Source organism: Podarcis muralis, chromosome 15, assembly GCF_964188315.1.
Source record: "Podarcis muralis chromosome 15, rPodMur119.hap1.1, whole genome shotgun sequence".
Taxonomy (NCBI): domain Eukaryota; kingdom Metazoa; phylum Chordata; class Lepidosauria; order Squamata; family Lacertidae; genus Podarcis; species Podarcis muralis.
Genome location: NC_135669.1, coordinates 44,989,408 through 45,002,214, shown reverse-complemented (window position 1 = coordinate 45,002,214; position 12,807 = coordinate 44,989,408). Strand labels below are relative to the sequence as shown.

General features: G+C 54.9%; 1 protein-coding gene across 5 annotated transcripts in view; it reads left to right on the top strand.

Moving 5' to 3' along the window:
• SMG6 (SMG6 nonsense mediated mRNA decay factor) overlaps nucleotides 1–12,807 on the top strand; it is a 95,645-nt gene that overhangs the window by 56,409 nt on the left and 26,429 nt on the right. For all 5 annotated transcript variants that reach the window (XM_028707981.2, XM_028707980.2, XM_028707979.2 and 2 more), the window contains exon 13: nucleotides 6,248–6,449. In XM_028707981.2, coding sequence (XP_028563814.2) covers nucleotides 6,248–6,449 — 202 coding nt within the window. The remainder of the gene's footprint in view (nucleotides 1–6,247; nucleotides 6,450–12,807) is intronic.

Sequence of the window (12,807 nt, the reverse complement as noted above, 5' to 3'; positions counted from 1 at the left end):
CCCAGGCTTAATCCCCGGAGCTTTCTCCGCAGCTGTATGACACTCCGCTGACCCTGAATGAGGATAGGAAAATAGAACGGGTGCCAAGCCAGAGTCTCTTTTTCATTTGGAGCGCCTGGCGGCCTGCCCATGACCAGGGTTACATAATGGGAAACATAGCTGGGACTCTGGAGAGCCCTCCGCGCCTCCCCCCCCCCCCCGCCTGCCCCCTCCTCTTCCTCGCCAGGCTGCCCAGGCCCATTCCCCTGCGCTCCTGCCGCTGCCTCTGCCGCCATATATCTTCCTAATTGGCCCTCGGATGCATTTATCACCCGCTTGGAGCTTTTACGCCAGAGTCCTCCGAGTGGAAACCGGGACGGCGTTCTCCTCTTCCCCTCTTGCAGGGCGGGGGGAGCAGGGACGGAGGATGTGGCATTGGCGCTCGGGCCAGGTGGGGGGGGGGGAGCGCGCTGGGGGGAAGCAGGCATTTCCTAGGGCCTAGGAAGGAAGCCGGTGTCCGGCAGCCAGTGTTTCGCTTAGCCCAGAGCCGGGAACTGGTTTTACCCCTTTAGGAAGAAAGAGGAAAGGACGCCTCCTTTGTGCCCAAGGGCGGCAGTGGCTTTTTCTTGGGGTGGGGGGCAGAGGGAAGACCGGAGGGCCATGTCACATCCCACATACGGTCCCCATGCGGTGGGGTTTCGTGGCAGGCGTGGCCAGAGCAATGGATGTGGCTTTTTTGTACAGTGACATTTCAGCCAGGGGGGTGTTCAGATGCACATAGAATGGTAGAGTCGGAAGGGGCACCCGAGGGTCATCCAATCCAACCCCCTGCAGTGCAGGAATCACAGCGAAAGGATGCTTGACAGGGATGCACCCTCCTCACCCAGGTAACCCAGAGGGGTGGTCAGCGTTCAGGGACGCCTCCTGCCCTGGCCAAAGCTCCTTGGGGGGAGAGGGAGAGTGGCCCTTGCGGGGGGGGAGCTCCTGCATTCGAATGCTGCTTGAGCGTTGGGGCATTTGCTTGGCCGCTGTGAGAGCAGGTGGGAGTCGAAGGACCCCTTTGGCCAGATCCAGCAGACCCCTCTTGCGTTCTTACCAGAGAATTGTAGGGTTGGAAGAGACCCCCAGGCTCATCTAGTCCAGCGCACTGCAGTGCTGGAATGCACCAAGTGATGACTGGCATCAAGCGATGACTTACCTTGGGAGTGAGCCGTCCGATGAAACAACTGCTTGAACAAGACTGCTTGCTAAAACGGATCTTTTGCTGCTGGTCCGTAGTATTTGTTGGTATTTTTGTTTATTATCAAAGGTTAGAACAATGCAGGTACTATTTGGACGTAATTTGAGGAGGAGATGTGCCAGGGAGATGGAGAGGTGGAAGCGATAATATAAGGAAGGGATAAGAAGCACACACCCCACATACAGCCTTGCCCCACTCAGAAGTCTTTTTCCCCACCAGGAGCCCAGTGACACGGAGCTCTCCCTCCCGCCTTGGACTTGCCTGTGCCCCAAGGAACAAGCCCCCAGGAGAGCTGTGGGGAGGGAGGACCCCCAGTTGCCACCTCCTGCTCTTTGACCTTTGCCATCTTTTGGGAGGGGGGAACCCGTCTGTAGGGGCTGCTCTTAGCAGGATGGGGGCTTGGCAAGAAGTTGCTGGGAGAGGCGGCTGGGCTGAGCTGCCTTCCCTCCCCCCCCCCCCAAGCAAGAGCAATAGGCCCGAGCGGTTTGCCATCTGGAGCGCAGCCCTGGGCTCCTTCCACCGCACTCCTTCCGGGTTTGAGCTGCAGCTGTGGGGCTGGTGAGTGCGAGTGTTTAAACAGGCTGGTATTACACAGGAAACGGCCACCTCCGTGGGGCCCCCGCAGGCCTGGAACATGGGGTCATTGTGTTTGGCGTTCAGTGCGTGGGAAGGGGGGTGCGTGCGAGGAGGCCCCAGGCTGCCCCACGGCACTCGGGGATCCCTTCCTGCAAGCCTCCAGAGCCCAGGCCTCGCCCCCAACCCAGGTTAGTTTCAGAAGAGAGTCCTTCCCTCTTACCCCGCCCCGACCATCCATGCCCTGCTTCCTTTGTCTCCAGGCTGTGCCCCCATTTCAGCCTCCTGGTCACCCTGACCTGCTCTGGCTGGGCAGTCTCCCTGCCCTTGGAGCCCAGGAATTCAGGAAGACGGAGGAAGGAAAGACATTGCTTGGCTTTGCTGGGAGAAGGACGGCAAATAAAGGTGGGCAGTCCTCGCCCCACCCGGGCCCTTCCTCCTGCAGCCTGGCAGTCCCAGCAAACTGGGTCTTTGCTGCTCTGTCCAGGAGGCCATGCTTTGGGGAGAAGGCGGCTATTCTCCCTGCCTGGTTCGGGGTTGCCCAGCACCAAGGCAGTGCGCCCATCCTCCCCCAAGGAGAACTGCCCTGTGGCCTAAAGCATTGCTCTTGGGGGCCCTTCCTTGCTCTCACACCCTTCTCAAGGTCAGGTAGTGAGCAGGTGCCCAGGGGACAGAGCTCCCGCTTTGTGTGCAGAAGGCCCAAGGCTCAGCCCCCGGGGAAGGGCTAGTGGAGTATCCCCCCCCTCTCTGAACCCCTGGAGAGCCATTGCTGCCAGCCAAAGTACTGCGCTCGGTGGGGCAGTCCAGTCCAGCCGGGGGGTCAAGCAGCTGTTCTTGTTAAATCCACCCTGAATTCAGGACCGTCTGGCCTGGGACCTTGCTTTTGAGGGAAGCAGCCCAGGAATGAAGTGCCTGAATTGCACGGAGAAGGAGTCTGCTTCGGGAAGGGCTGGGGGTGCCCCTGCCAGAGACCCCTAGAAAGCCACTTCTGCCAGTCCATATAGGCAATGACAGCATAGGAGGAGCCCTGCCGGATCAGGCCAGTGGCTCACCTGGCCCAGCCTCCTGTCCTCCCAGTGGCCAACCAGGCGTCTCTGAAAGCAGGATCTGAGCCCAAGAGCCTCGGAAGCAGAGCCATTGCGGCTAGCAGCCTGGGGTCTCTGCCTCCCTCTGCTGCCGCCTCCCAGCCTCCTGCCCCAGGCGGGTGATGGTGGGGGACTCACACTGCTGGTGGGGGCTGCCAGCGGGGGTGGGAGCATCAGGCCTCCTGAAGCCTGGCCAAATCCTTCCTCCCCGCGCCCCATGGGCAGCAGCATCGCACGTCGGAGGTGGCCCAGAGCTGTCCTCTTGCATCCGGCCCTTGTCTCTGCAGCCAAGGCCCCGAGGATAAGCTCAGGGCCGTGGGGCAGCGCAGGGCGGGGGGGCCGCACCGTTGCTCATATACGTTTCCTCTGGTGCGGATCTGGAGGGGGGGCAGTTCGTGGAAAGTTCAGTTCCTTTTAACCCTCCAGGCTCTGTTTATTTTCAAGCTGGTAGCGCAAGCCAAGCCTTTTCCCATTACATCATGGGGGACCCTTGGACATCGTCCGCCCGCGCGCGCGCCCCCCCCCCCAAGCCCCACATATTTACTCCTGTTTCTCTCTGTGTGCGTTTTCCACCTTTTAAATGTTTCTGACAGCCAGACCTGGCCGGGGCAAAGTGGGGAGGGGGAGCCACGATCTGGGGGCCCCCTCCTCCCTGCCTCCCTCCCTCCGACCAAGGCTCTGGGGGCGCAGGCAGGCGCTGATGGTGTGCTGGGCTTTGATTAATGGCAGCTCATTCCGCCCAGCTCCCAGGACACTCTTGAAAACAAGATGTTTCGTTTCAATGCAAGGCTTTTCTCTCTCCTCCCCCCTCCCCGCATGTTGATTCCAGCAAATAAATGAGTGCAGATTGTCCACCTGGAGCCACTTGCTTGGGGGGGGGGGGAGGTGTTGGGGTAGGGGGCTTGTCGTAGGCCCCAAGGATGGGAGACCTTCTCTGGTCCCAGGGTGAGCGGGCACAGAGAGAGAGGGCAAGGAAGGGGTTCCCTTTCCCTGCCACCACTGGAGTGACCCTTTTCTCTGGTCCCACGGCGAAAAACGTCCCTCTTGAAAGCGAACACTTTTTGAAAAGAGGTTTGAGGAGTGAGCATGAGAACATGACCCCCTGCTTCTGCAAACTGACCCTCATTGTCCTTGGCCGGCTGCTTCCAACAATATTTATTTACTCATTCATTTTTGGCATTTCTGGTCCACCTTTTTCTCTGAGGAGCGTCCCTGGTTCTCCCCCTCCTCATTTTAATCCTGGCAACAACCCTGCAAGGTGGGTTGAGCTGAGAGAGGCAGTAACCGGCCCCCAAGGTCATGCCCAGCTGTGCCCCTTTCCTCTCCGTGCTCACCCCCCCCCCCAACCACAGCTACACCTTAGGAAGGACTGCCATGTCCTGCGCCACTGAGACTCCTCCTGTTTTTCATCCCTTCGTTCCTGCCCCTCAAGAATACAGTTCTTTGCAAGGCACCCAGTTAACGTTTTGTCGTTGGGCAGGGTGTCAATATCGTCCACAACTCCCTCTTGGGGCTGCAATCCTTAATGCAGGCTCGCTGGGGAGCAAGCCCTCAAAGTGAGCTCCTGTGCCAGGTCCCTCTGGAGCCCAAGATGGCAGCTGCAGGTGGCACCACCAGCATTGTGCAACCGGGCGAGATTGCTTTGAGAATTGGGATAAAAAATGGCTGTCTGTTGCCTGGGGTTCTTTAGCTGCAATTCCTGCATTGCAGGGGGCTGGACTAGAGGACCCTCGGGGTCCTTCACGACCCTATGATTCCCTAGGGGCTTTTAAGCAGAGCTTGCATCAGCGGTGATTCCTGTGTTGCAGCGGGTTGTGCTGGATGATCCTCGGGGGTCCCTTCCAACACCACAATTCTGCGAAAAGTGCTGCAAAGGGAGCACAACTTGCTTGGCCCATTTCCACCCTTTTTGACTGCTTTGCATCATTTTTTCTGCTTCCCCTTCCCCTGCCCAGCCTGGCTTCTGAGGTTTCCCCAGCCGTGGTGACATGCTCTTCCAGGCCCCTCTTTGCACCACTTGAAAGAGCTCCCAAATGGCACTCTCTGTTCTCACCCTCGGCTCTGCGGGGTGTGAGAGCCACCCACACGCTACACACCCTCCTCCCCAGGGTGCCTTTGAGGGTGAAGCTGCGGCCAGAAGCGAAACTGGTGTCAGGATGCCAGCAAACACCCCCACCCCGCCTTTCATGTCTCTCTCACAACATACCTGAAGCTGAATGTCGGGAGAGTCAGGGCAGACGAAAGAAAGCCCTTCTTCAGGGTTGAACTGTGGAACTCCCTGCCACAGGAGGCAGTGATGGCCACCAACCTGGATGGCCTTAAAAGAGCATTGCACAAACACATGGAGGAAGAGGAGGAGGCTTTGGAGGGCTCCTCACCAAGGTGGCTGTGCTCTGCCTCCATGGTCAGAAACTGGTGCTTCCGAATGCTGGTTGCTGGCAACTCCTACCCACAGTTTAATGGGGATGCTTCCAGGAGTTGAAGCTGGATATAGGAAGCTACCATCCAGGTCAGTTTTGCCTACACAGACTGGCAGCATCCCCTGCAGGTGTCTTTCCCAGCCCTCCCCAGGGATAATGCAGTTATGGTTTGAAGCTGGAGCCTTCTGCATGCAGAGCAGGTACTCAGGGGCCACGGCCGGCCCAGTTTGGCCCTCCCACGGCTGTCGTCATGCTTCCCCCAGGAGCCAGCATGGCTCCAATAGCAAGTGAGGAGAGTGGGCACCCAGTGGGTGCCCAAGAGCCTGGCACTCTCCACCAGACTCGGAGCAACTTATCCTTCCTTTCGCTGTGCATTCCCTTTGCTCTCTCTGCGAGATCCTTCCCCAACAGGGCAAAGCCTGTTAGTTGTGGCCCCTTGAGACTTAAAGGTGTGCGTGTGTGTGCCCCTTGTGTCCCTGGGCCTCCCCCTTTCCTCTCTGCTGTCTTCCGTAGAGTCCATGTTGAGCTCAATAGTTGAGAGACAGTGGCGGTGTAGTGGTTAGAGTCCAGCACTGGGGCCTGGGAGAGACCAGGGTTCAAATCTCCGCTCGGCCATGAAGCACACAGGGTGACCTTAGAGGCCAGCCCCTCTTGCCTCTCAGCCTGAGCCACCTTGCTGGGACAGAGGAGAATGGCATGTATCCCCTTGAGCTCATTGGAGAAGACAGTGGGGTAGAAATGCAATAGATAACGGGGAAGAGGCCTCTCCAGCCTATGTGACATGGGGGGCAGGCATCTTTTAGGGGAAGGGGTGCCCACGCCTTGCCTGCAACAGAGTGCCCAGCCCTGCAGGGAAGTTGCATCTCCTGAGCAAGAGTGTCTGCGGTGTCCTGGGGATGGGGGTCTCTCCTGCCTTGCTCAGCTCCCCCCTCCTTCTCCCCACCCTGCAGGGTCTCGGTGGACGTGTGGGCCACCCTGGCCGACTTCTGCAACATCCTGACGGCCGTGAACCAGTCGGAGGTGCCGCTCTACAAGGACCCGGACGAGGACCTGGCCCTGCTCAGCCTGGAGGAGGACCGCCTGCTCTCGGGTTTCGTCCCGCTGCTGGTCGCCCCCCAGGAGCCCTGCTACGTGGAGAAATCCTCGGACAAGGTCAGGGCCGGGGCACGGCGCCCGTCCTCCTCCTCCTCCTCTCTGTCTCCCCCCTCCGCAACCCTCCAGGCCGTTTCTTCTTGGGAAGCATTTTTGTGCAAACGGAACACGATTAAGTCATTGAGAAAAGGGTGTTAAGGGAAAATATCGACCTTTTAGCCGCTGACATCCCGCTCTGTGTCATGAAAAACCCTCTTGACTTCCTTTTGCTGTGTGTGTGTGTGTGTGTGTGTAGGAGAGAGAGTGTGTGTGAGAGAGAGAGTGTGTCTGTGAGTGCGCTCGCTGGCATGCCGTAGATACGGTCATTTCCTCCCTTGTTTAAAGAGCGCAGCTTGCGTTGGCAGCTCTCTGCAGCTCCTCCAAATGGCTTGCATCACGCTCCTCCGAGCAGCCTCCTCCTCTCCCCCCTCCCCACCCCGACTGCAGAGCCCTGCGTGAGGAGGAAGCCGGCCAGATCTATCTCTCTTCCTCTAAAGACCGGGCGATAAAGAAGGTTGGCGGGGAAGTGAAAAGAAGCACCCAGTGGGGGTTATTGGGGGGGCCTGCCAGTTCTCCTGCAGCTTCCCTTGCCCCACCAGCAGCATCTCTCTGGGGTTCATAGAATTGTAGAGTTGAAAGGGATCCCCAAAGGTCCTCTAGCCCACCCCCCTGCAAAGCAGGAATCACAGCTGAAGAATCGCTGGCAGGTGGCCACCCAACCTCCATCTAAAGGCCTCCGAGGAAGGAGAGCCCACGACCTTCAGCCACTGCTGAATGGCTCTTCACTTCAGAAAGTTCTTCCTGATGTTTGGTCAGAATCTCCTTCCTTGTCACTCGTCCTCGCCTCTGGAGCAGCAGAATACAAGCTTGCTCCATCTTCCATGTGACAGCCCTTCCTTATTTGAAGCTGGCTCTCGTGTCACCTCTCCCTTTCCTCTTTTGTAGAGCATAAAAGGGGCCTGATCTCGTCCAGCATCTTGTTCTCATATCGTAAAACCAGATTCCCCAATAGGAAACCCTCAAGCAGGGCTTGAGCGCAAGAGCAGTCCCTCTTCCCCTCTTGTGGTATTTCTGCATTGGCTTGGTGCAATTCTGGACCCTGCACAGCCCGCCAACGATGGCCTCCCTTGGCCCCAGATCAAGGCCTCTCTTAGCACCCATGTCCTATGAAGATGACACCTCCTGAGTTGGGGTTGGGAGCTCTCCTCTTTGGACCTCGGATAGGAACAAAAGGAGAGCCTTCTGGATCAAGCCCATTGCCCCTCTGGCCCAGCACCCTCTTCTCTTTTTTTTTTTTTAAATAAAATTTTTATTAAGATTTTTACATTACAAAATAGAAAAAGAAAAAAGAAAAAGTACAAAATAAAAATAGTTAAACCAATCAATCTTTTCATCACATTATTTTTCATTTACTTGTTCCTCGGACCTCCTCGGACCTCCCTTTTTTGTATTCCAATTCAATTTATTAGCTCAGCAGTTTCTTTCCCTCTTTATTCTACCCAGATCTTTAATCTTAAATTATTATAACCTTGAATTTTTACTTATAAAAAACCTTTTTTCCATATTCTTTTATACCATTACAGCTAGAAACCACTTAATTTCAATCCAACATCATTCTAACATTTATTAATTTTACAATGTCTCTGTAGATAGTCTTTAAATTTCTTCCAGTCTTCTTCCACTGACTCTTCTCCCTGGTCTCGGATCCTGCCAGTCATTTCCGCCAATTCCATGTAATCCATCACCTTCATCTGCCATTCTTCCAGAGTGGGTAAATCTTGTGTCTTCCAATATTTTGCAATAAGTATTCTTGCTGCTGTTGTAGCGTACATAAAGAAAGTTCTATCCTTCTTTAACACCGATTGGTCAACTATGCCCAGGAGAAAGGCCTCTGCTTTCTTCAAGAAGGTATATTTAAATACCTTTTTCAATTCATTATATATCGTCTCCCAGAAAGCCTTAATCCTTGGGCACGTCCACCTCTTCTCACTCATAAGATGCCCTAAAGGCAAACCCTGAGACTGAGAAGCATCACCGCCTGTGACCGTGGAATCAGATCAGAGCCATTAGGGTGAATAACCATCAGTAGTTTTATCCTCCTCCATGGATTTGTCCAATCCTCTTATAATGCCATCCAAGCGGGTGGCCATCTCTGTGGAAGAGAGGTCCATAGCTCACGAAGAAGGACTTGCTTTCATCTGCCCTGAATCTTCCAGCTCTCAACTTCATCACATGTCCCTGCCTTCTGTACGGGGGAAAAATATGCTGCCCCCAAGAGCTTTACCCCTCGAATCCTAGTCTTTGGGCAGGAGGCTAGTCCAGTGGCGGCTGCCCCGTTCTGGGCTGCAGACCCCTGGCTTTGGCTACCGAGAGTCCAGCTGGCAAGGTGCGGGGGAACGGGAAGGGCTAATGCCTTTTGCACACTGGAGCACAGGGGGTCTTGAAACCCGAACCGTCCCCTAAGCATGTCACATGTTAATAGCAAAAAAAAAAAGGAAGAATAAAGGAAAGAGAGGTTTTTAAATACCCATAATAAAAAAGGCCAGGAGCCCCTCCCCACCCCCACCCCGAGGTCCCAGCAAAGGCCCCTAGCAGAAACCAGGCTGTGTTTTTCTCATTTGCAGGACCAGCCAGAGAGGAGAGTGCCCCCCTCCTCCTCCTCCCTATATCCTTGCAGCAGCCTGTTTCTCCTGCTGTATCTGCTACGGGGGGCAACGGGGGGGGGGTCTCCTTTTCATGCACCAGGCCCCTTTCGTTGTGCAGTCGCAAGCAATGCGCCCAGGGATGGGGTTGCCTCCTTCAGATCCAGGGTGGGAGCAAGAGTTCCTCTCTCTCTGCTTTTATTTTTTGGCCTGTGCAATATTATATCCTGAATGGATTATGGAATATTACATTTATTTGATATGAAGTTGTTTATTTTAATGTTACATTTTTTAATTATGACTTAGTTGGATCAGACTGGTACACAACCTGTGTTGTGTATTTTGCTGTTTCTGCGGCTTGTAAAGCGCCTTGCATATGGTCCCTCTCTCCAGCAGCGGACTAAATGAACTCTGGGGTGCCCTTTCTGCCTCTGTGATGCAGGTGTCCCTTACAGGGAATGCTGCAGCCTCTGAGTGCACTGCCTCTGCTTTTGGCTTGGGGGGGGGGGGCAGGATGACACCCCCAGCAAATGCTTCTTGTGCACTCAGCAAGGGCCGACTTGTGGCAAGTGGAACCTTATTTTTTTTGTGTAAAGCTTTAATTTATTTATATAATGTATATAAGACAGAGAACAGTTACAACAACGGGTAAAGATGAAAAAATGAAAAACAAAACTATAAAACAGGCACTTTGAATGCGTACAGTTGCACATGGGTGAAAATTGCACAGTCCCAAGTAAAGAATATCAGTTTTGTCTGATGGTCTAGATCAAGATTTGCCAGGCTTGGACCAAGAGTTGTCTTGAAAGTGATACTCCCCTTGTCTATGTAACAATGGCATTCCAAACCATATTCAAAGCATCTAGAGGTTCTAGCCCTTCTCAAAATCTCAAGCTGTGCCTAATTTTCTCCATTCTAGCTTTGTTTCAGAGGGTACCAAATAATAGATTTTGGGCTGTTTTCTGTTGAGTTGCAATGACTGTTTCAGCTGCCAAGATCAATTCTTTTGACAGTGTTCAGCAATATTAATTCTGGATGACAAACAATTGTTTGTTTTGTAATATTTATCATTTCCATCAAAATCATGGGTGTTTTAGCTGAGATTCCAGCATTGCAGGCGGTGGTCCTGGATGTCCCTTGAAATACTTTCCAACTCGACAATTCTGTGATTCTATGAAAATTAATTTTTTTTAAATCTGAGGCCAGCCTTGCATTGAGACGAAGGAGAGGCGAGCCCTGGAGAAAACCCGCAGGAGCGTCTCTGACTTGGAGGGGAAAGAGGAGCTAGGATGGGGGGGGGGGCAGACTGAACTGAGCCATAAATCTCGGGTGCGGAATCCGAGGGAAAAGGCTCCCACCTGGAAGTCTCGGGCGGCTGCCGAAGGTTCCCTTTCTGGGGCGCCCCAGATTTGCGGGAAGCAGAGGCTCTGTCGGCCCCTCGTAATTGATGTCCGCTGGAGCTGGGGCTCTGCCAGGCTTGCGTTGGCTGGGCGCCAGCGTTCTGTAATTTCGGAGCCAGGTGTGAAGCGATTTCTGTTCCGTCTTGTTCCCAAGCACCTACAGAAGCCTCTCGCGTCCCACTGAGGCGGGGGGGGGGTCTGCTCCAGCCTCCAGGAAGGAAACAGCTGTGCAGGTAGAAAGAGGGGAAGACGGCGGGGAGGGGGTGAGGAAACGGCCCAGCGGCAACAGAGTGCTTCTTGCACCCAGGTGCGATGACACAAGGCTGGGTGCCTGCCAGGGGGCACCCAGCCAGGCATGCGCCCACGAGGAAGAGCCCCCTTGCACCTTGAGGAATTGGGGGGTGGAGAGGAGGGGCTGAGTCCCCCTCCAGTTTGCCCACCTTGCAGGCTGTGGGCTCCTCTTTCTATCCCAGCCTTGCGGTGGCTCTCCAGAGCCTCACCTGCTGACTTCTTCAGAACCAAAGAAGAGTCTCGCTTCTGGATCAGGCCAAAGGGAGCCCATCTAGGCCAGCATTCTGTCCTCACAGTGGCCAACCAGATGCCTCTTATGGGAAATTCTGTTGGCTTTGGTACCTCTGCAAGCCTTGGTCTGTCTGAGCCTGCTGACATCCCCCCTCCCCCTTCGCTTTGGCTGGTCCTGTCTTGGCCACGTAAGGGCAGGTTGCTATTAGCATAGTAGCATACAGAGGGAACACTGTAGGGCTGGGATGTTCGGTTGCTTAATATAAAACAAAAGCACCCTAATGCGCTTTTGAAAATGCACCCCTGGTTAATCAGGCAACAAATTCACATTACTTCATAGAAACCACCAGAGCAGCCTTGCAGATGTCAGTGATAAGATGGTCCCTCCGCTTGGGCTTACAATCTAAAAAGTCACAGCATGAAAGGAAAAGCTGTCGGAAGGGAGGAGGGAAAAAGCAGGCACCAGGCGCTGTGTCTTAAAGTTACAGAATTTATGCTGCCAAGGAGTGTGGTGGAGTCTCCTTCTTTGGAGGTCTTTAAGCAGAGGCTTTAGGACGCGAGTGGCGCTGAGGTTTTACCCCTAGGTTTTACCTAGGACTTGCCGATCGCATGGTCGGCGGTTCGAATCCCCGCGGTGGGGTGCGCTCCCGTCGTTCGGTCCCAGCGCCTGCCAACCTAGCAGTTCGAAAGCACCCCCGGGTGCAAGTAGATAAATAGGGACCGCTTACTAGCGGGAAGGTAAATGGCATTCCGTGTGCTGCGCTGGCTCACCAGAGCAGCGATGTCACGCTGGCCACGTAACCCGGAAGTGTCTGCGGACAGCGCTGGCTCCCGGCCTATAGAGTGAGATGAGCGCACAACCCTAGAGTCTGGCAAGACTGGCCCGTACGGGCAGGGGTACCTTTACCTTTACCTTTTTAAGCAGAGGCTTGACAACCATATGTCAGGAGTGCTCTGATGGTGTTTCCTGCTTGGCAGGGGGTTGGACTCGATGGCCCTTGTGGTCTATTCCAACTCCATGATTCTATTCTATGATTCTATGTCATGGCCAGCTGGAATGGAAAGATTTCAAGAAAACGAGGAAGCCAAGGGAAGAGGGCTCTGGTGTTCTGGTCCTGCTTTCCGCAAGGCAGGTGGAGAGGCTCTGCAAGTATATACAGATTTAAACTTCAAACTCAGGTGTCTTTAAATAGAAGCAACTGGGGGCATATGGGTGCCCAAGCTGGCATTAATCTGGCAGGAGGGAATGTCGTTGAGAACTAGCAAAGTGTGGCATCCCACCCCACGAAAGCTTGCTCACCTTGCCAGCTTGGATCCCAGCAAGCCTCTGGGCCAAGAATGATGCTGGACTCAGCAGCTTTTCTGCCCTCTCCCTTCCAGGGGCTGCTGCTCCTCTGGAAAGATCATTAGGGGATCCCAGAGTGCTTAATGAAGTGGTGAAAGGGGAGGGGCAGTGAGCACCAGTGAGGGGCAGGTGGAGAGGAGGAGGGTTAGCCCCTGCTCAGACACTCGCCCTCCTTGCAGGCCTCCCCATGGCTGGGAGCCAAGGAGCCAAGGGATCGACTTCCCTTCCAAAGGCCTTTAGGCATCCCTCACAGAGGGCAGATCCCCAGGCAAACTCATGGAGGTGAGGAAGGCTCTCAGCGGCCCCAAGGGCTCTCTTCTCCCTCCAGCGCCAGGTGATGGAAATGCCTCTGGGACACCCAAGTGGGGACTGCTGTTGCGCTCAGGTCCTACTTGCTTGCGGGCTTCCCATGGGGGAACCCCGTTGGCCATGGCGATGGTGGATTAGATGGGCCCTCTCTGGCCTGATCC